The sequence below is a fragment of the Magallana gigas genome, chromosome 9, assembly GCF_963853765.1.
Source record: "Magallana gigas chromosome 9, xbMagGiga1.1, whole genome shotgun sequence".
Classification (NCBI taxonomy): domain Eukaryota; kingdom Metazoa; phylum Mollusca; class Bivalvia; order Ostreida; family Ostreidae; genus Magallana; species Magallana gigas.
This window is the reverse complement of record NC_088861.1, coordinates 7,137,824-7,161,547: the sequence shown is the minus strand read 5'-3', so window position 1 is coordinate 7,161,547 and position 23,724 is coordinate 7,137,824. Positions and strand designations below refer to the sequence as shown.

Here is a 23,724-nt window from a genome sequence, read left to right as displayed (position 1 = left end):
ACGGCTCTGGTCGAGTGCCTGAGGCTAGTGCGCTTCTCTGTACAGGTGTTAATTAATGTCCATGCAGACAAGTATAAAAAAGATAAGTGCAAAATAAACACGGATAATAATAATAACACAATTTGTTGTAGCTAATTGTGTTACAGTTTTATCATCGACGGTAGTCGCGTTGTTGTTTTCTTTGCTGCCTGTGTAGTTGAAATCGGCGGTCAAGTTGTTTATCAAGCAACACGGACTCTAGATGTTCTTCATCACTTTCCAATGCCCAAATGGTCTGCAGCAGGGTGTTGTTTTGTTCCCTCAGCTGTTTGTCTCGTCAGCCTCCGTCTGAATTTTTATTACATATTAATAATGTTCACTCCCGATATCTTTTAGTTTCCTATGCATTAGATTCATGAGTACTCGTCCGCCGTGTGTGTCTTCTTCTAATTTATGAATTTTCTTTACATACATATCAATGTCAGAACGTTTCGAGTTTTCTTGGAGCTTCGTTCTTAAATCCGTATTTTCACTTTGAAGTCTTGCGTTCTCAGACTTAGCACTTCGTAGATTTTCAGCTATACTATTCGTAAGTTAATTCGACATGCGTAGCTTAATCTTAGTGCTGTGTAGCTCAGTTCGTAGGATACTTGAGGTATCAAACAAAGAATGAAATTCACAGGCAAAAAGAAAAAGAAATTCTCTATTCCGGGTGGGGAATGGGGAGTGCATAGTATGCCTTTAGTTGTTCAATGGTATCTTTATTATTTTCACTTCCATTAGATGCTCCCTTGGGAGGCAAATCTATTTTCCTTATATGATCAGCAATTTTTTTTTATACGTTTGTCTAAAACAAATTATTATTTTAAAACGGGGGGGGGGGAATCTATGATAAGTCAATTTTTTATATGTAAGTTTACGAAAAATGTCTGCTTCAAGAATATGCGAAATAAACTGCAATGAACAGTATGTTAAAATCTTTTTTGATCAACAACATTGTTTCTGGGATATATTCTATTTATTAATGTTATATCCGGAATGTGTACATGCTCGGTTCTATATGTTATTTATGTCATGCGAATGAATACAAAAATAAAGTAGTTACAAGATGGCAACCTCTGTTGTATTCCATGTGGTATAGTGTTCGGGCGAATATGTAACATATTGGCGACGAGGATAAACTCCGGTAACCTAAAATTATTCCAAATTGTCTGTTTCTAACCCGTCCCATTATATTTTGGATCTGTGGTAATGGCGGCGTTTGGTGTAATTGGAAAAATTGACCCATTTGACGAGACTATCGAACCGTGGGAATCTTACGTCGAACGATTTGAGCAGTACTTTACAGTGAATGAGATATATCATGGAAAAAAGGTACCGTCTTTATTATATCTCATCGGTGGACGATTATATTCTCTTCTGCGGGACTGTTCCTGATAAACCAGCTGAGAAGACTTATCAGGAATTGGTGACATTACTCAACAGCCATTTGTCTCCTCAGCAGAACGCTTTCGTTTCGATAAAAGAGACCACAAGGAAGGAGAAAGAATATTGGAGTATGTAGCTCAGTTAAAGAAACTCTCGATTTATTGTGATTTTAATGCTTCGCTAAATGAAAAGTTGAGGGATAGAGTGGTATGTGGTATAAGACACCCTCACATTCAAAAGCGCTTGCTGTCAGAGAAAGACTTGACATTTGAAAAAGCTATCATGGAGATCAGTGTGGCAATGGAGGCGGCAGCTAAGGATGCAACAGAATTAGTACAGGCTAGGAATCGGACAGATACAGGAGCCGTGAACAGACTGCATGTGAAGAGTAAACGTTCCAGAGGAAACGACAGGAAAATTTAAGTACAGTGTTATCGGTGTGGTGAGAAAGGACATATAGCGAAAGACTGTCGGTCAGGAGAAGCACGGTGTCATCGTTGTAATGGAAGTGGACACGTAGCAAAGGACTGTAAATTCAGGAATGCAGTGTGCCACAACTGTCATAATACGGCACACATAAAGAATGCGTGTAAAACTTCAAAACCTCAAATGCCTTCGTCTGGAAAACATCAAAGAAGAAAACATGTTCATTATGTTGAAAATGACCCTCAGGATTTGAGTGATGACAACTATATAGCTAGTTTAAATTTAACAAGTGCAGACATAATATGGATTCATCTGAAAATAAATGGAATTATGATGCAGATGGAATTGAATACTGGTTCAGCTATTTCGGCCATGGCAGAGGAAGAATTCAGGAGGAAGTTCAGAGATCAGAAGTTAAAAACTTCAGACATCACTCTACGCACCTACTCGGGAGAACACATCAAGCCAGTGGGTTATATGGATGTGGAAGTGGAATACGGTGGCACTAAACAGACATTGCCATTATACATAGTTGAAAAGGGAGGACCAGCTCTTCTTGGACGGGATTGGCTGAGAAAAATTCAAATTGACTGGAGATTGATTAAGGACACGCATGCCATTAACACTGAGAAGCCTACCAGCGGAAGTAAAATTATAGACAAATATAAAGATGTCTTCGTTGATGAAGTTTGAACTGTGAAGGGCATGACAGCAAAACTGAAACTCAGAGAAAACAAACCAAAATATGTCAAGGCCAGGAATGTTCCTTTTTCCTTACGAACAAAGGTGGAAGAAGAACTCAAGAGATTAGAAGCGGAAGGAACTCTGACCAACGTACAGCATAGTGATTGGGCAACTCCAATTGTGCCTGTTCAAAAGAAGAACGGAAGCATCAGAATATGTGGCGATTTCAAGGTTACGCTTAACCCACTACTCAATATCGATCAGTATCAATTACCTAAAATTGATGACATCTTCGCCAACCTAAATGGTGGAACGCATTTCTCTAAGATCGATTTGAAGCAAGTATACTTGCAACTTCCAGTGGATGAATCGTGCAATGAGCTACTAACTATTAGCACACATAAGGGGTTATATCGTTATAATAGCATGGCCTTTGGAATAGTGTCAGCGCCTGCTATTTGGCAGATGACCATTGAGCAAGTATTACATGTAAGGAGTCCCTGGAACTCAGTGCATGCTAGAAAACATGGTTATAACCGGCAAGAAAAATGAAGAACACCTCAAGAATTTGGACATGGTTCTGAAGCGATTGAGCCACTATGGACTGAGAGCAAATCTAGATAAGTGCGAATTCTTCAAGGAAAACATTACCTTTTGGGGCATGTGATTGATAGAAATGGTCTACACAAGACACCAGAGAAGATTGATGCCATAGTTAAAGCACCTTCCCCAAGTAATGCCTCTCAGCTAAGATCGTTCTTAGGTTTAGTGAACTATTATGGTAAATTTTTACCTGACCTGGCAACAGTGCTTGGACCATTGCATAACTTCTGCGAAAAGACAGCCATTGAAATTGGACAGAATCTTGTGAAGAATCCTTCAACAAGGTGAAGGACTTAGTAGTATCAAATCTGGTACTTACACATTATAGCCCTGACTTGCCAATTTCCCTGGCATGTGATGCATCCCTTATGGACTCGGTGCAATTATTTCTCATGAGCTACCTCATGGAGCAGAGAGAACAATCGCTTATGACTACGACATTGGATTCCGTAAAACTTCTAAGCATGCGAATGCAGATTCAATGTCACGCTTACCACTGAAAAGCACAGAGACTGATGTAACCATAGATATGGTGGACGCTTTTTATCTTTGACTGATTAAAACTCTACCAGTTTCCAGCAAAAACATTCAAAACGAAACTCGTAAAGACATAGTTCTTGGTCGTGTCATGTTGTGCATTAACAGTGATTAGACATCTACTGATAAAGATGGAGAGTAAGCACCATACTACTAACGACGAAGTGAACTATCTATTCATCATGGCTGTATCATGTGGGGAGTAAGAGTCATTATACCTACCAAACTCCGCAACTTGGTGATTTCACAGATTCATGAAGGACATCTAGGAGTGGTCAAAATGAAAACACTTCCTAGGAGTTTCTGTTGTTGGCCAGAAATTGACCAGGATATTGAAACTATCGCCAAAAGATGAAATGGATGTCAACAATCCCAGAATTCGCCTAAGGGAACACCATTGAATGCTTGGGAGTGGCCAACCAAGCCATGGGAGTGAATTCACATAGATTTTGCAGGACCGTTTTTAGGATATATGTTTCTTATAATGGTGGATTCAAATTCAAAGTGGCCAGAGGTGGTGAAAATGAGCACAACCACATCAACCCGTACTATTGATGTTCTGAGAACCATATTCTCCAGAAATAGACTTCCAGTCACAATTGTGAGCGACAATGGCCCACAATTAACCTCAAGAGAATTTGAAGAGTTCTTGAATGTTAACGGCATAAAGCACATCAAGACATCACTGTACCACCCATCTAGTAATGGACTTGCAGAGTGTTTTGTCAAAACTTTCAAGCAAGCCATGAAATGCAGTAAGAATGATGCAGGGGGCATTGAAAGAAAACTGGCAAATTTCTTGTTAGCGTATAGAAATACTGCATATGAAACAACGAATGAAGCACCAGCAAAGCTTATGATGGGGAGGGAGTTAAGAACGAAAATGGATCTTTTGAGGCCAAACACAGAGTTACACGTCAAGCAGAAGCAAGAAGAAATGTGTATACAGAGAACTACACAGAGCAGAGAATTTGAACCAGCACAGTCGGTAATGATGCGTGATTATCATGGGAAGGAAAAATGGATTCCGGGAATAATTGCCCAAAGAACTGTACCTGTTTCCTGTCGTGTGCAAGTGGACCCTTCAACACAGTGGAGGAGGTATGCAGATCAGATTGTAAAAACACAGATTCCAATCATGTTACCAGATGTTGAGATACCTGAGCCGAGTGTTTCAAGTGCAGTTTCAATGGACAATTGGGCAGAGAAGTTAAAAACGCCGAACAGCAGATCTTTACCGTCGGTTTTATCGGACAGTGCGAAGAGATCAACTCCGTTGGTTAAACCTACTGTTGCGAAAAACATTGAGTCTAGTCAGTCTACACCGCTGAAATCAACAGCACCCAATCAGTCAGAGAGACGTTACCCGTTACGTACCCGTCAACCAAAAATCCTGGAATATTATGTATACTCCAAGTAACTCTGCGAAACCCCAAACTAATTTGTTATTCAGTTTAAGTATTAAGTTGTACTGTGTTTTGGGGCATGATAATCCCCTATGCAACTTACAGGAACCAAGAGGTTTTCTTGCAATTAATCCTAGTCAAGAATATTTGTATTTTGTATGTATCTTTATTTACATGATAAGGTCGTAATTCATATGTATAAGAGGAAGCATTTGTTTATGTTTATATATAAATTCAATTTCTGACAGTTAGCATAAGTAATATTGTATAATGAAACATGTGTGTACATCATTCTTAAGGAGGGAGAAGATGTTATATCCGGAATGTTTACATGCTCGGTTCTATATGTTATTTATGTCATGCGAATGAATACAAAAATAAAGTAGTTCTAAGATGGCAGCCTCTGTCATACTCCATGTGGTATAGTGTTCGGGCGAATATGTAACAATTAATAAATAAAAAATCATATAAATTATTAATAATGAATATTTACTGTTAAAAAATAGTTATTTTTATCTTATTTTGCATTCTAATTCATTTACGTTACGTTGCTACTTTTATTTTTATTTATTTATCATAATTCATTATTTGATCACATGCTGCGCTCGCTACAACGGTCGCACCGTTAAACATATGAAATTATTTATGTATAATTCTTTTATTAAGATATAAAGATATTAAATAAAATAGATAAAGTAAATGTCACTTTGTATGACACTTAGTGTGGTTCCCTAAATTAACAGTCACGTGATACGTCGGACCGTAAAACATATTATTCATGTAAAATTCTTTTATTAAGATATAAAGATATTAAATAAAATAGCTATAGTAAAAGCCACTTTGTATGACACTTAGTGTGATTCCCTAAATTAAAAAGTCACTTGATATGTGATGAAAATCCTACCGAATGAAGGTCATATACAATATTCAATACGCATGGTTATGTCCAGTTGCATATTCCAGCGATTTTACCCACATTAAAACTAGATTTTATGAATCTTGCTGCACAGTGAATATCATCACACGCCATTGCATGTATTTCCTTTTTGTTTTCAATTTAGCCGCTTCAGATTTCAACTCTCTATTTGTGTTTAATCCATTTAAATCAGCTCTGCTCAGCTAAAGGAGTTTCCATTTTTAAATATTGTTGCTATTGTTGTTTAGTATTCATACGCGCAACTTCGTTTACATTATTTACATTTTTGATCAATGACACTTCACATTTTATGATTTGAAAATGTTTTATTAAATGATAAATAACTGAATATATCATCAATTTCTCTGTATTACGTATAATATATATCATTGATTAGGTGTTTATTTAAGAGAAAATCAATGTCGGGAGAAAAATCATCGGAATGCAGTGTAAACAATGCCGAAATAAGACATATAATACAGATACCCAAGATTAAGATGAATGTCAGTTAGTATATATTCAAGATAATACAGGCATGGATATTTTTGTTTTATTAGCGAGTGTACTAAGGTTAGCATATGGACATCTATATGAATTGACCGGCCTTTACTTACTCAGTGTGTACAGAAAAAGGCAAAACTGTAATACTACCCCGATTGTTATGAAAGAGAAATTTTGCTAATATCAGAAGCACTTGACAAGTGCTGCTAGAATCCTGTGCTCTGTTGCTGTAAATAAAAATACGTTGTATTTTCAATGAAATTGAAGAAATTGAGGGGGGGGGTCCGAAAATAAATGACAATATTTATTTTATTTGAATAACAGTAGGTTTCTAGAAGTAACACTAATAAAGATGAACTAATTGCCGTAGTTTTTTTTTTCAGGGTGTTACTGTATCACACATACGAATTAACTTCAAGGTAGTGTTACATTTTTAGCTCACCCGAGCCGAAAGCTCAAGTGAGCTATTCTAGATTTGATTACATTTTGTCTGTCCGACCGTCTGTAAATTTTTCACCTTTTCAACATCTTCTCCTCTGAGCTAATTTCAACCAAACTTGGCACAAGGCATCCTTGGGTAAAGGACATTCCAAGTTGTGAAAATTAAGGACCACGACTTTTACTATAGGGGAAATAATGAAGGATTATCAACAATTTTTTCTCAAGAACCATAAGGCCTGAAAAACTTAACCTTGTGTGGAAGCATTCTTAGGTAGTGTAGATTTAAGGTTGTGAAAATCATGATCCCTGGGTGTAGGGTGGGGCACAATGGGGGGTCGAATTTTTACATACGAATATGTAGGGGAAAATTCTTAAAAATCTTCTTCTAATAAACTAATCGGCCAGGAAAGCATCCTCGGGTAGTATAAATTCAAAATTGAGAAAATCATGATCCCAAGAGATAGGGTGGGGTTACAAACGGGAGTCGAACTATTACAAGGGACTATATATAATAAATCTTTAAAAATCTTCTTCTCCGAAATCAATTAGCAAAAAAAGCTGAAACTTTTGTGTAAGCATCCTAAGGTAGTATAGATTCAAAGTTGAGAAAATCGTGACCCGCTGGGGTAGGGTGGGGTCACAATTATTATCAAATTTTAGTTTAGGAATATATAGAATAAATCTTTAAAAATCTTCTTCTCAGAAACTAATCAGCCAGAAAAGGTGAAACTTCTGTGGAAGCATCCTCGGGTAGTGTAAATTCAAAATTGTGTAAATCATGATCCCCAGATGTAGGGTGGGGCCACATAGGCGAGTTCAATTTTTTACATACGAATATATATATGGAAAAATCTTTGAAAATCTGTTTCTCAGAAACTAATCAGCCAGGAAAGCTAAAATTGTGTGAGAGCATTTTTAGGTAGTGTAGATTTAAATTTGTGAAAATCATGATCCCCAGAGGAAGGATGGAGCCACAAACGGGAGTCGAACTATAACATAGGTATTTATAGAATAAATCTTTTAATAACCTTCTCCTCAGAAACCAATTGACCAGAAAAGATGAAACTTAAGTGGAGCATCTTCAGGTAGTGTAGATTCAAAGTTGTGAAAATCATGATTCCCCGTGGAAGGGTTGGGCCACAATGGGGGGTCGAATTTTTACATAGGAATGTATAGGGAACTCGTTTTTTAAATCTTCTCAAAAACTAATCAGCCAGGAAAGTTGAAACTTTTGTTGAAGCATTCTTAGGTAATGTAGATTCTAAGTTGTGAAAATCATTATCCCCGAGGGCAGGGTGGGCCAAAAACATGAGTCAGATTTTAACATAGGAATATATAGGAGAAAATCTTTTTTTTTTAAATTCTCAAAAACTTATCGGCCAGAAAAGCTGAAAATTTTGTGGAAGCATCCTAAGGTTGTGTTAATTCAAATTTCTGAAAATCATGATCCCCAGGGATAGAGTGGGGCCACAAACAGGAGTAGAACTATAACATAGGAATATATATAATAAATGTTTTAAAAACCTTCTCCTCAGAAACCATTAGGATGAAAAGTTGAAAATTTTGTGGAAGCCTTCTTAGGTAATGGCAATTCAAATTTGTGAAAATCGTGATCCCCAGGGGTAGGGTGGAGCCAAAAACGGGAGTTGAAATACATGTATACATAGGTTTATATAACATCTTTTAAAAATCTTCTCCTCAGAAAGCAATTCCCCAGGAAAGCTGAAACTGTTATGGAAACATCCTAAGGTAATATTAATTCAAATTTGTGAAAATCGTGATCTCCGGGGGTAGGGTGGATTCACAAACGGAGGTAGAACTATTACATAGGTATACATAAAATAAATCTTTTAAAAACCTTCTCATCAGGAACCAATTGGCCAGAAAAGGTGAAACTTGTGTTGAGCATCTCCAGGTAGTGTAGATTCAAAGTTGTGAAAAATCATGATCCCCAGATGTAGGGTGGGGCCACATAGGCGAGTTCAATTTTTTACATACGAATATATATATGGAAAAATCTTTGAAAATCTGTTTCTCAGAAACTAATCAGCCAGGAAAGCTAAAATTGTGTGAGAGCATTTTTAGGTAGTGTAGATTTAAATTTGTGAAAATCATGATCCCCAGAGGAAGGATGGAGCCACAAACGGGAGTCGAACTATAACATAGGTATTTATAGAATAAATCTTTTAATAACCTTCTCCTCAGAAACCAATTGACCAGAAAAGATGAAACTTAAGTGGAGCATCTTCAGGTAGTGTAGATTCAAAGTTGTGAAAATCATGATTCCCCGTGGAAGGGTTGGGCCACAATGGGGGGTCGAATTTTTACATAGGAATGTATAGGGAACTCGTTTTTTAAATCTTCTCAAAAACTAATCAGCCAGGAAAGTTGAAACTTTTGTTGAAGCATTCTTAGGTAATGTAGATTCTAAGTTGTGAAAATCATTATCCCCGAGGGCAGGGTGGGCCAAAAACATGAGTCAGATTTTAACATAGGAATATATAGGAGAAAATCTTTTTTTTTTAAATTCTCAAAAACTTATCGGCCAGAAAAGCTGAAAATTTTGTGGAAGCATCCTAAGGTTGTGTTAATTCAAATTTCTGAAAATCATGATCCCCAGGGATAGAGTGGGGCCACAAACAGGAGTAGAACTATAACATAGGAATATATATAATAAATGTTTTAAAAACCTTCTCCTCAGAAACCATTAGGATGAAAAGTTGAAAATTTTGTGGAAGCCTTCTTAGGTAATGGCAATTCAAATTTGTGAAAATCGTGATCCCCAGGGGTAGGGTGGAGCCAAAAACGGGAGTTGAAATACATGTATACATAGGTTTATATAACATCTTTTAAAAATCTTCTCCTCAGAAAGCAATTCCCCAGGAAAGCTGAAACTGTTATGGAAACATCCTAAGGTAATATTAATTCAAATTTGTGAAAATCGTGATCTCCGGGGGTAGGGTGGATTCACAAACGGGGGTAGAACTATTACATAGGTATACATAAAATAAATCTTTTAAAAACCTTCTCATCAGGAACCAATTGGCCAGAAAAGGTGAAACTTGTGTTGAGCATCTCCAGGTAGTGTAGATTCAAAGTTGTGAAAAATCATGATCCCCAGAGGTAGGGTGGGGCCACAATGGAGGGTCGAGTTTTTACATACGAATGTCCAGGGAATTTTTTTTTTCATTCTTCTTCTCATAAAATAATCGGCCAGGAAAGCTGAAACTTTTGTGAAGGAATCCTTAGGAGTGTAAATTCAAAGTTGTGAAATTCATGATCCCCGGGGGTAGGGTGGGGCCACAAACGGGAGTCGAACTATTACATAGGAATATATACAGTACCGTCAACACGGATCCCGTATTTTCCGCGCACCCCCGCGGTCCAAATTGCAACGCGGTTTAAACACCTGTCTCAGGTAAAAACCGCGTGCCCCCGCGGTACAATCACCCATAATGACAACACCCCCGCGGTTTGAACGATCGATTACAGGTGTTAAAAAGTATCGGAAAGGAACACGAGTTATCTCCCTCGATTTAAAAAAAATATAACATGCATTAATTAAACATAAATGTAAGTTAACAAATGCATAACGATAATCATGATCCTTTTATAGAAAATCACATATTTTGAAGGTAAATATATTTTTTTAATATTTGCTGTTTATTTGGTAATACTGGGGTAATATTTGAATTCTAATCATTTAAAGCTGTACAATCCAAGGTGAAATGAGCCATGCCTGCAGGTGTTTGAAAAATCATGATTTACTAATTTATTGATCTATCGATATACGATTAAATTAAATTTTAAAATCTTACAAAAAAAATATAAAATTAATAAGACTTATTTACTTAAATTAGATATTTTACTTTATAAATATTCAGGTACGTATATTTTTATTTTTCATAATCATTTTATCCTATGAAACCGTTAAAAATTCATTCAACTTTTAAAAGTGGCTTAATCGCTCAAATTACGGAAAATCACGACTTTATAATTGCTGTAACAAACGTCATTGTTTTGATAAAAATTTTATAATTTGTTAGGGAAATTGATTTCAACCAGCTCTGAAGACCGACTAGTTGTAGCCTTATAAAAACACCTGCTCACAATTAAATGTTCAAAGAACAATCAGTTCTAATTAAAACACAAAGGAAAAAGGTACTCATGATTAAAATTGTATGATTCTTCACATCGCACGGGTTTTATTCAGTTTTAAACTAAGTGTTGCCCTGAAAAGATACAGGTATATACACGTATATTCTGTGATTTTCATAAAACAATGGCTAGGCGTTCTGGTGTGCGTGAAGATAGACATTTCTTTACAAGAAATGGAATGAAGTTGTTACATCACAAAACAACATGGGAAGTTGTACATGTTATTAAATGCATACATCTCGAGTTACTTTTTAAAAAATTCAAATGCCAACTATTTTTGTACACATTTAATTCATTGTGTATATTAATTATAAGTCGCGATCATTTCCTGTGTATAGTGATTAACAAACCTAGGGTAGAAAACGACATGCTCTAGGGGTTTTCACACCTATTCAAGACAAAAGAAAATCTCCAAATTGCGTACGGCTTCGTCTAACCGTACACCTATCTTACAGAGGAGGCTTCTTGAGCATGTTGATTGAGTGTCGCCGATCTTGATTTTATCTACGATCTTTATGTGTGTGTGTGAGAGAGAGAGAGAGAGAGAGAGAGGGTAATGCTCTTTAGCCCCCCCCCCCTCCCCACGACGCCACTGCATTCAACTGAAATATAATAATATAAAAATTTCCTAAGTTAAGTATTCATAAAAGACCAATATGCAGTTTCAGTCCACGTGCTTCACCTGTCAATCAAATCAGCCTGCGAGCTGCACCACGTGCTTTTTCCTTGATAAAGGAAAACAGTTTCGTTCTATTAGTCTTCAGGTATAAAAAGGAAAAAAAGTTTGTCTAACAATAAAGTATTTCACACTGTTTATGATGTTTAATTTAATGCTTGACACCGTGTTTATGAAGTTTAGTTCGTATACAACGTTATTTAAAAATAAAACTAATTCTCTCCCTCTCTCTCTCTCTTTTCGGGGGAAGAGACATGTTAAACACCTTTTACAGTTAAAGAAGGCAGTAAAATGAAACAATTATTTATTGTTTAACTGTTAGATAAATTGTTTGATATACGGGAAGAATTTCTGGTTGTCACTTGTTGCAAGGAATATCCACCTGCCTCATACCCGTGAATTCTGTGCGTTCAAGCGAAGAGTGATATCCTGTCAGTGCGATGGTTTCACACCTGATTGTAAAACAATTAGGACAAATACAGTTAACAGTTGACAGTCATTAAAACGTTGGAAAGGGGGGTACAAAAAACGTTATAATTCGCTGCAGATACGACATATGTGTAGTAGCTTCATATTCAACACACATAAAATGATATCAATATCTTTTTATATTTTAAGGGAAAAGTAAAATTTCATATTTTGCCGTTGATCGTATGGTATACGTACAGCGCGTAGCATGTGCTTGTCACGGACTAGGTTAATTGTCTTGAGTATCGACAGTCTCTCTCAGGATTATCCCCCTGTCTCATATACATGTACCAGTGTATTCTGTGCATTCAAGCGTAGAGTGATTTCCCGTCAATGCGATGGTTTCACACCTTTGTGTTAAACAATTGGGACTAAAGTCAAGTACAATTTACATGTACTTTCACAGTCATTAAAACGTTGAAGAGGTGGAGGGGGCGGTTACGAAAAACGGTATTCGCAGCTAATACTACATGTACATTTGTGTTGTAGCTTCATATTGAACTCACTTAAAATTGTGTCAATATAATTTAGTATTTTAAGGGTTGAGTAAAATTTTCATATCATGCCGTTGACCGTAGGTAAACGTTCTCCGTGTAGCATGTGCCTATCACGGACTAGATTAATTGTCTTGAGTATCGAGAGAGTGCCGTAAAACAAGCTACAAACTGATATGGATTAAAACATTTTTGTAGTCGGAAATGTTTAAAATCATTAAAAAATCGAAAAATAATATTTTATAGTTCTAACCCTCTCCGACATGTAGATTACATTATAAAAATGATTAAATATTTTTGAAATAATAGGTATATCAACAGTTACATGAAAATTATTACGGGTGCAGATGATTCATTAATTAAAACAATTCTAAAATAATCGATAAGGCGTTTTGAAAACGTGCATTAAAAATACGTTTAATATGTGAAATGAAAACAATACATCAGACATGGCCAGTATAGAATGACTCTTAGTGTTAGGTGGCCGTCTTATTGTCTAATAGCATACAGGTAAAAATCTCCGATCACCTTGTTCAACGGTAGGTCACACCGCCGCGGTTTAAACATGGCTGCAGCGAGGACCGCGATGAATTAACCGCGATGGTGTAACGCGGAAAGGATTAAATAACCGCGGGGGGAGCGCGGTCAAATACGGGATCCGCGTTGACGGTACTGTATAATAAATGTTTTAAAAATCTTCTCCTCAGAAACCATTTGGCCGGAAAAGCTGAAACTTTAGTAGAAGCATCCTTAGGTAGTGTAAATTCAAAGTTGTGAAAATCATGACCCCCGGGGGTAGGGTTGGGCCACAATGGAGGTCGAATTTTTATTAAGAATAGAATTGGAAAAATCTTTAAAAATCTTGTTCTCAAAAAGTGTAAATTCAAAGTTGTGAAAATCATGACCCCCTTGGGTAGAGTGGGGCCACAATGGGGGTCAAATTTTTACATTAGATAAATATAATATAGTAAATCTTCAAATATCTTCTCCTCAGAACCTCATCAGACAGGAAAGCTGAAACTTGTTTGGAAGCATTTCCAAGTTGCGTAAAAATCATGATCCCGAAGGTACAGTAGGCCACAATGCGGGGCCAAATTTTTACATAGAAATATACAGAATAAATCTTTAAAAGTCTTACCAGAAACCAATCGGCGAAAAAAGCTGAATCTTGTGTCGAAGTATCCTTAGGTAGGGTAGATTCAAGTTTGTTCTAATCACGACCCCCGGGGGTAGGACGGGATCACAACGTGGGGGGAGGGGGGTTATATAAGAATATTTAGGGGGAAATATTTTTCTAAAAAACTCTATGCCTAGAAAAGCTGAAACTTTAGTGCAAGCAACCTCAGATAATGAAGATTCAAATGTGTTCAAATCAAAATCTTGAGGAGTAGGGTGAGCCATATTGGGAATTTACAAAGAAAAACATTTTAAATATTTAAAAAAGCTGAAATGTAATAATATATACTTTTATTTATATGCAATTATTTTGACATATTGCTGATTCTTTAAAATTGATAGACTTTGGCCCCTGGACGATTCTTTGGCCTTTCAAGGGGCTCAGAATTTGATGACAGTTTATATCCCATATATAAACAACTGTTCAGAATCTTTTTTGGAACTGCATTGCTCAACATGTGATCTGACTATAAAATCACCCTGTTAGAAAAGGGACTAATTATAATAAACATTAGAATATCCAGGGAGGAATGGATTTTTATTTATACATGATCTACATGTAGTATACTATATTGTCCAGATAGTTTGTATTATGACTCCATTAAGCTGATTTTATCTTTCTATTTGTTCCTTGGGTGAGCGATGTGGTCCATGGGCCTCATGTTAATTTTTTGATAAGGTAAAAAAAGTGATCTATTTTCAACTGTAACGTGAAACAAAGTTTCCAAAGTAGAAGAAAAAGTATCTGGGTGAACACCTTCACTTGTTATTGATATTTAGCACTGTTTTCATAAAAATAAACAGTTTTTAAATTTATTATTATTTTGACGGTCATTAAACTCGTACTCGCCTTAACCTTTTAGTTTCGCCTTGTTTGAATTTAATTCTGGAGAAGAAACCCTGAAAAGGTGGTTATATGACCGCTGTCACTATGATAACCTTGACCAGAGTAATGTTGTATCCACACTCTGTCCTCTTTTTGTAAAGTTAACACTGCCAGGTTTGGACCTGCGTTGTTATAGACGTAAGAACCACCATACGCATATGTTCTGACTTTAACTACTCCATTCAGCACGACGTTTAGATAAATGGTATTAGTACCGGCAGCCTGCACATTGACAAAGAAGACATATTCCCCCGCTATGGGTGCGGTAAATACGCCGGTACTTGGGTTGTATCCATTCCCGACGTTTGTGATCACCGCAGGAAATACCAGAGTACCGCTGTTCCAGGTAGAACTACCAGACGAAATCGATGCTGTAAATCCTATTTTTTTAGACATATCTGAAAGAGGTTTGATTAATGATTAGATTTTGTTTACATGAATCACATTTTTTAAAGAAAAATAATTATCAATGTAAAAAAAAGATCACACCACAGAAATTGAAAAAAGAAAGTTTCAATTTAACAACAAAAATCTCTTGTTGTAGCAGTTTTTAATGATGCAAAACATTTATGCTATAAAGTTGCATTAGTGGTCAGAATCTCGACCATTAATGATATAACTTTATTATTAATCAACTCATAACCGTAATTTAATGCCACAATTTCAAAATCATGTCACTGTCAAAGTTCACTTCCAGTAATGAAAGGAGAAAAAAAACAAAATTGTTGACCTTAAATGATATAATTTTTATTGCATTTGGGGATGGACTTTAACAATTATGTATGAAATAGCTAGTATTGTTTTAAATTTGCATATTTGCTATTTTGCATTAGCCTCTGTTTAATTATTTTTTTCATAGCTAAGAGGAGTATTAGATTAACTATTCAATCAGTTTCTACTTTGCTTTACCAATTCTTTTGGTATATACTTAAGGTTTTAAGTTTTAGTCACAAGCTTATATAAACCACTACTTTTTACGAGTATGCATACTCAGCTACTACAAGGTTAATTGAATATTGTAGAATAACAAAATATGATAAAAAAAATTTCTTTAGATCGTTTTGCCTTTTATTTCGAGAATTAATTAGTCCCCTTTTCGCATTTTTCTGAGCTAAAATACGCAAATGATATTTTTACCTCAAATATCCATAAATGAGGTACGGAGAAGGAGTTAGTCAGTAATACAAGTAGTGAAAACAATCTAGTAAACTAAAACTAAAACATAGAATGGGTCGTCATTAATCAAAATAGGATTTGCGTAATTATGCAAAATAGCGTGTTTGTTATACCCATGTACTTATCATAATAAAGCTGAAATCAGTAGAAAAATTAAAAACTACAGATAAACCCGATTGCATAATATATTAAAATTCTTTACAGTTACATTTAACATGGAAATAGGCAGAGTGGCATGCAAAAAATGCATGTTTGAAAAAACAATGCTATTCATCATTCATAATTACTAGTAATTGTTTCATTAATGGTCAAAGCCCATGGAAAACTCTCTAATGACACAGTATCCTTTAATTAGCTTTTGTTGCATTTGTGGTCTGAATCTTGACATTTAATGATATTACTTTATCATTAACATTCCCGTCCAATAATGATACAATTTCAAAATTATATCACTAATTGTCTAAATACAGATAATCTTAAGATATGAAATAACGCGAAATGAATACATCGTTGACTATTAATGATTTATTTTCATTGTACCAGTGGATGGACTTAAATCATTTATGATACGATTATTATGAAATAGTACTGTTTTGAACAAGTTATGGACAAATCGTGCTTTTTTGGATACCCCTTCGCCTACATCTCTGGCTAAGGAGAATGTACTAGATATATTATAAACAAAGAGACAGATAAAATAAATACATCGTTGACAAATAATGATCTTAGTCTTTATTTGAATAACGCCTACTGGATGGTATAATATTGTGGATGGACAAATCGTGTTTTACGTGACACTTTAAATTTCTTTTCCTTCAGCCTTTTTTTCTAAATGAAGATTTTCTGCACATGCTCGTATGTACATGCACAAAAATGTGTAATTTTCTCTCAAATATAATGTTTAATTCACATTGATGAATTATTCAACACAGTAAGAATGATTGGATTAGTAATAATAGCATGTGCTTCGCTAATCTAAGTGATTTACTCGCCCTCTCTGGTGAGGCCCCCGGCTGTGGGTATTCTCTTTCGATACGTTTTCATGATCACCAAGAGTGCACTCGCCCCGATTACGTAAAAAACGGTTTGTGAAGCGATCTTAATTTTTTTAAATCTGTTTAAAGGGGCATGGTCAAAAAGTATTTTTTCGTTTTAATGTTTACACTGCTTCAGCAAAGCATTTTTAATAGTCAATGAGAATTTGACTGTTAGTCGTCGTGTTTTAAGCGAGATACAGGGGTAACAATTCTCTGTTATGTAAACAAAGCTTACGTCATGTTTTTAGCTTAAGTGAGCTTTTCTGATCAAAATTTGTCCGTTGTCTGTCGTCGGCGTTGGCGTTGGCGGCGTTGTCGTTGTAAACTTTTCACATTTTCTTCTTCTTCTCCAGAACCACTGAGCAGATTTTAACCAAATTTGGCCTAGAGCATCACTGGGTGAAGGGGATTCATGTTTGTTCAAATGAAAGGGGAGATAATTGAGAATTATTGAAAATTTGTTGGTATTTTTCAAAAATCTTCTTCTCAAAAACTATTCGGCCAGAAAAACTTAAAATTGTGTAAAGGCATCCTCAGGTAGTGTACATTCAAGTTTGTTCAAATCATGGTCCCCGGGGGTAAGGTGGGGCCACAATAGGGGGATTAAGTTTTACATAGGAATATATAGAGAAAAAGTTTTAAAATCTTCTCAAAAACTATCAGGCCGGAAAAGCTCAAATATAAATGGAAGCATCCTGAGGTAGTGCAGATTCAAGTTTGTTCAAATCATTGTCCCCGGGGGTAGGATGGGGCCTTAATAGGAGGATCAAGTTTTACATAGGAATATATAGAGAAAATCTTTAAAAATCTTCTTTTAAAAATTATATGGCCAGAAAAGCACAAATTAAAATGGAAGCATTCTCAGGTAGTGTATATTCAAGTTTGTTCAAATCATTGTCCCTGGGGAAATGGCGGGGCCACAATGGGGGAATGGATTTTAACATAGGAATATATAGAGAAAATCTTTAAAAATCTTTTTCTCAAAAACAATTAGGCAAGGAAAGCTCAAATTTGAGTGGAAGCATCCTCAGATTCAAGTTTGTTCAAATCATGGACCCTAGGGTAGAGTTGGGGGATTATTTTTAATAGGAATATAAAGAGAAAATCTTTAAAATATTTTCTTTTAAAAACTAATAGGCCAGGAAAGCTCAAATTGGCGTTTAACCATTCTCAGATAATGTAGTTTCAAGTTTGTTCAAATCATGTTCCCTGGGGATAGGGGGCACAATGGGGGATAAATATTTATATATAGAGAAAATCTTTAAAAATCTTCTTCTCAAAACTATTAGGCCAGGAAAGCCCAAATTTGAGTGGAAGTATTGTTTAAAAAATAATCCTGGGGTAGGGTGAGGCCACAATGGGGAATGAATTTTTACATAGGAATATATAGAGAAAATCTTCTTTTTAAAAACTATTTGGCCAGAAAAGCATAAACTTATTTAGAGGCATCGTCAGGTAGTGTAAATTCAAGTTTGCAAAATCATAGTTCCTAGGGATAGGGCGGGGCCACAATGGCGGTTTAAATTTTTACATAGGAATATATAGAGAAAATCTTAAAAAATATTCTGGGAAAGTCTTCAGTCCAAAACTCAGTACTTAGTGTGAAAGCACAGGTTATTCAGATTTAAGTTTGATGAAACCATGTTTCCCTAGTGAAAAGTGCGGCCACAAAATGGGGGGGGAGGGTATATAGGAATAGAGAAAAATCTTCTTACAGGTACAACAGCGAAAGGGGCTTGGTATTTACCAAAAAAAAAAGATGTGGATACAATTTGGCAGATATTCAATTTTTTTTAGCAAGATATACTGTACTTAGTTGTCAAGATATTTTTATTTTAATACTGTAATGCTAATTTGATCAGAGTTAAGGCAATTGTTGCTTAGGTGAGTAATGTGGCCCCTGGGCCTCTTGTTGCTTTCGTTTTGAATGTTGAAGTGAAAGTTCCGAATGTGATAGATGTTGGGAATTGTCTATTTAAGCTTCAAACGAATTAGAAGAGAGGAAAAAACAGCTTATAAATGAACTTCAACTGGTATATTGAACATTCTACTACAGTTATTGCCGAGATCAAAGAGATGCCGCGGACATTATTCTCCAATATACCACGAACGTCATCAGTAAATTATCAGATCAGAAATACCTATTTGTCTCGCACTGATCATGAAAGTACAACTTCAAACTGTTAATTTTTTTTTTAAACCATGTCAATTTCACGTGTTAGTTCCAGTCAAAACGATGTGTATTGCCTCAAATGTTTATTTTTAAGAGATCAATGCGGCTGTTCCTAGGACCTCCCTAGCACATTTTCACTGCGTGTTTTTACATAAAATATATAACGTGTAGTAGTAATTATCGTATTAAATTTTCCTTAAAATATCAGGAACATGATTCAAAGATATTTTATAAATAAGAAAAGAGTATTAAAAATCCAAAGAAAAATTCTGTCGTCTGCATGTGATTCTTTTGATCAATACACATGTAAACATTACTAACAAAACCATTGGGGTTACACGGAACAGCTGTCAAAATGACCTAGATCGTCTCTCTATAGGAGAAATGATCTGTAGAAATACTGAGCTGTTAGTAGAATAGAAATAAAGTTCTTGTTATCGTGAATGTTGCAGGATAACCTCCTCGGTCTCGAAATGTTGTTTGAAATATAAAAGCCTCGGCTTTTATATTTCAAAACAACATTTCTCGACCTCGGAGGTTATTCTGCAACATTCACGAAAACTCGTACTTTATTTCTCAAACATAAACAGTGCACGAGCCTTGTTTGCATATCAAAGAATTGTGAGCTCTGTATCTTGCTTATACATGTGCCTCCACGACTGACTCTTAACTTTAGATTAATCATTAGAAATGCATTTCTAAAGCAATGAAAACAATGAAAATAGAAATATAAAATTTAAGCAAAATGGTGCCTATGCCCCTTTGAATTTAAATTAAAATCCAAACGAAAATTAACGGTGTGGAATGATTGCATAGAATCGCTAATCTAAATAAAAGATATGGTGAAGTTTGAAAATAGCATGATTAAAATTGCGACTTCTAACGCTATAAAAGTGTTTAAACCACAACAAGAAAGCATCACCAGTATCTTTGATTGTGTATAATACATACTCTCTTACATTGAAAACAACTGTTCCAAAATATACAGATTGAATATAAAAATGATAATTTTTTTGTTAAAAAAATAATTATGCATACAAATTACTAATAATTATCTATTATTCCCGAAGAATTTCTTATTGAATTTGAATAGAATTATTAGTCAATTGAAAAATTAACTAATTTGTCCGAAAGAATGAATATTTTAAGTAGAATACCCGCTTTAGAAAGGTATCAGTGATGAAATTGAACAATTTTTGTATAATGGCATACTTACTTTTAATGTGTTCGGTTACTCTATCCTCAACCAGTTGAATTGCCTGTAAGGTACCATTCAGTTCGTCTGTCATAGATTGTCTAATATCCAACAATGACAGGCTTGTGTATCTAACCTGGACTTTAAGGTCATCTAGACTTTTAACCGCAACGTCTAACCTCTGTGTCAGGTTTCTATCATTCGCCTCATTTGTCGCCATATTATGAGTTAATTGGTTCATGCTACTCAGATACGTGGAGAACTCCTGGATAGAGGGGAGTTTGGATACGTTCAGTTTGTTAAGTTCTGCTTCCAGGAAGAACACTCGATTTTGAAGTGACTGTATGGTGGTTCGGTCACTTGCAGTCTGTTGTTTCAGGTTTTCTATCTCTGCAGTCTTTTGTTTTAAGTTTTCTATCTCTGCCGCCGTTTGTTGTTTCATAATGTCCAGTTCCGCAGTCTGGTTCAGAAGCATTTGCATCATGTCCACTAGGTCGATATTTTGTCCAGGAAACCCGTGAATATTGTCGGTTAAGTTCCCTGTGTTCCCGTGTACCATCAATCCTACCGTTTCTCCTATGTTACATACATGTAGAAGGAGCAAAATAAAACAGTAAACAGCATCTTGAAATTTCATTCTGATGTTCATTCTTAAACCAACAAACTTTGTCTGAAAAATTTGCCTTAAATACATGCAGGTTATTACGATGTTCGATCTAAATACTTAGATCTTGACACGTTGATCTCATGCATAATTTGCTTACTGAAATTAATGCAACAATTTCTTTTTCACTAGATAATTTGTGATTCTTAAATAAATATTCTAAAACGAGTAAAATGTGCAACTGAATTTAAAATTCCATTGGAGGGATGGAAACAAACGAATATTATCTGAGTTTCTAAAACCGGGCAGATAAAACGGCGACCGAATTTTATCCCTGAAGTCGTTTACCTGGGAGATAAAAAAATGTAGCTTACTTTTTGAACACATTTTAGATAGCAAGATGATAAACAAATAACAGCTCTTTTTTTTTCTTTTTATCCTCCTCCCCCTCTCTAATTCTGACATAACTGATATTCCTAAAATTGGAATATGTTTAATATTAACGTCAAATTATAAAATGAACACTATCATTTATAAGGACATTTACGATATTCGTTTTTATTTCATCATTAAGAGACCGACCCTAATTTATCTTGATCATAAATGAGATGTAATAGGACTGTAATAGCCATTTAAGTGATTTTATATAAGGGGTGGATTTTACTATTTCAAGAATTTACCATTAATCATGGTCATTGATGTCAACGTTTGTCATTGTTTATTGTTTATATTACACTGTGTTGGTCGGTCCCATGTTTTTTTTATTTTTATCCATGCACATACTTATTTCCTAAAGCATTTTTATTTGACAAGGTTTCATGAAGAACTCTTCATTTTATGGATAAAGGAACCTATTGATGATCAGCATTAAAATGTACTTACAGTAGTTTCAGTGATGATATAAGTTAATCCTTACTATAAATAACATGGCTTCTACACTTAGTGCATGTAGGCTGCCATTGTGTGACATCATCAAGTAGTTCACTTGGCGCAATAATTTGAACATTTGCATTTATGAATAGCAAGTATAAGTAGATACTGTTAAAATAATATTGTTATTAACTAATCCTTAATGCATTACTTGTAGACATGTTTTCTAATTCTATTAGATCTTTTAATTGGTACTATTTAACTCTGCCCCAGAATAGGAGTAATACAGTCAGTGTTGTTAGCTTTATGTAGTTTTATCCAAGGATATAGTCCCTATTCCAAGATAGTGATTACTTGATGTAGTAAGTAAGTAATTCATCAGCTTTAGATATAGAATTAGTACAAGAACAGTTATTAGGTAGAATTGAACACTTTAATTATTCTTAATTGATTTATTTATAATGAGTTATTCCTGTCAGGAATTGTCAGGAGAATAGAGCATTTTGATGCTCCAGCATAGGCTGGAGGGCAGGAAACGCAAACAAGACGAATCGATTGCATCATTAGGAGATGACCTCAGACAGATGTCCCAAAGAGCCCACCCTAACTTAGATGCTAGAGCACAAGAAGCATTGGCCTTAAACCAGTTATACAAGTCTATTTCTCTGGAGATGAAGTGCCGCTGCATTGACCGGAATTGTTCCACCATTGCCCAAGCTGTAGACATTATAGAGAGATACGAGTCGATACTGGGAGATGGGGCTGAGAGGAAGAGAGCAGTAAGAATGGTAGGCGCAGATTCCAAAGAGCAGGAAGATGACATTTTGAAAACCTTGCATAATATAATAACTCGTCTGGAGCAGTTAGAACGAAGACCAAGTCCGAGGTACAACCAATCAAGACGAAATGGACAATAGAACAACCAATGTTCTGGTTGTGGCAGCTCAACACATTTTATTAAGCAGTGTCCTGTAGCTAGAAATAGACCAGCAAAACAGGGAGGTGCAAGTGGACCGGCAGGCCAGAGGTCGGGAAACTTCTGCCGCCATCTCACTAGGCCAGGGGGTGACGGGAGATAGAGGGCCAATTGACATAGCAGACAGATATGGTGTGTGTGGGGAGACACTGGGGAAATGGGACAATGGTTTTTTATATATCCGAATTTCTGAATGGCCTTCCAATAGATTTCTTGATTGGTTCTACGTCTACCATAATTTCATCAAAAACTTTTACCAGAGAACTCAAAACTTGAATTAGCAAGATCAGATCTGGTGCTGAAGGGAGTAAATGGAGTTCAACTGCAGACCTTAGGCATGGCCACATTTGAAATTACCTTTAAAGACCAAAAAGAACAACAGACAGCAATAATCTGCGATATAGAACAGCCTGCAATTCTTGGACAAGATTTTCTGAGAAGAAATGTACATAGAATTGATTACAGAAAAATGGAGATAAAAGTTGGGAACAATTCACTCCCCTGCTGGGTCAAAGGAGAAGCTGAAGCTGTGTGCGCAGTTCATGTAGCAGAATTCACGACTATACCTCCTCTGACCGGGAAGCTTGTACAAGTGTCTATACCTAATTCAGACCATCTAAGTCCTATAGGACTGATTGACAGAAACAGGATTTTTCGTAGCCAGATTATGGTGACTCCTGGGCTTATAGATGTATGCAAGAAAAATCCAGTGATCCAGATACTGAATATCTCCAGTGAGGAGGTCAAGATACAGCCAAACCTTAGGTTAACCACCTGTGAATCTGTTAACCTGAACTCTTATCAGACATCACATGCTATGCTGTGACAACAAAGGAAGAACCGGATCTGGTACCATCATATCTCCAAGAACTTTACACCAAAAGCTCAGTAAACCTGTGTCCTCAGATGAAAAA

At 35.8% G+C, this 23,724-nt stretch overlaps 1 protein-coding gene across 1 annotated transcript; it reads right to left on the bottom strand.

Annotated features, from left to right (window-relative positions):
• Positions 1-12,404: 12,404 nt before the first annotated feature.
• On the bottom strand, positions 12,405-21,002 carry LOC136271944 (uncharacterized). Its single transcript, XM_066072541.1, has 2 exons — positions 20,382-21,002; positions 12,405-15,177 (listed from the first exon to the last, which is right to left on the bottom strand). The coding sequence occupies exons 1-2, from the start codon at positions 20,995-20,997 to the stop codon at positions 14,774-14,776; spliced, it is 1,020 nt and encodes a 339-aa protein (XP_065928613.1). The 5' UTR covers positions 20,998-21,002; the 3' UTR covers positions 12,405-14,773.
• Positions 21,003-23,724: the final 2,722 nt, after the last annotated feature.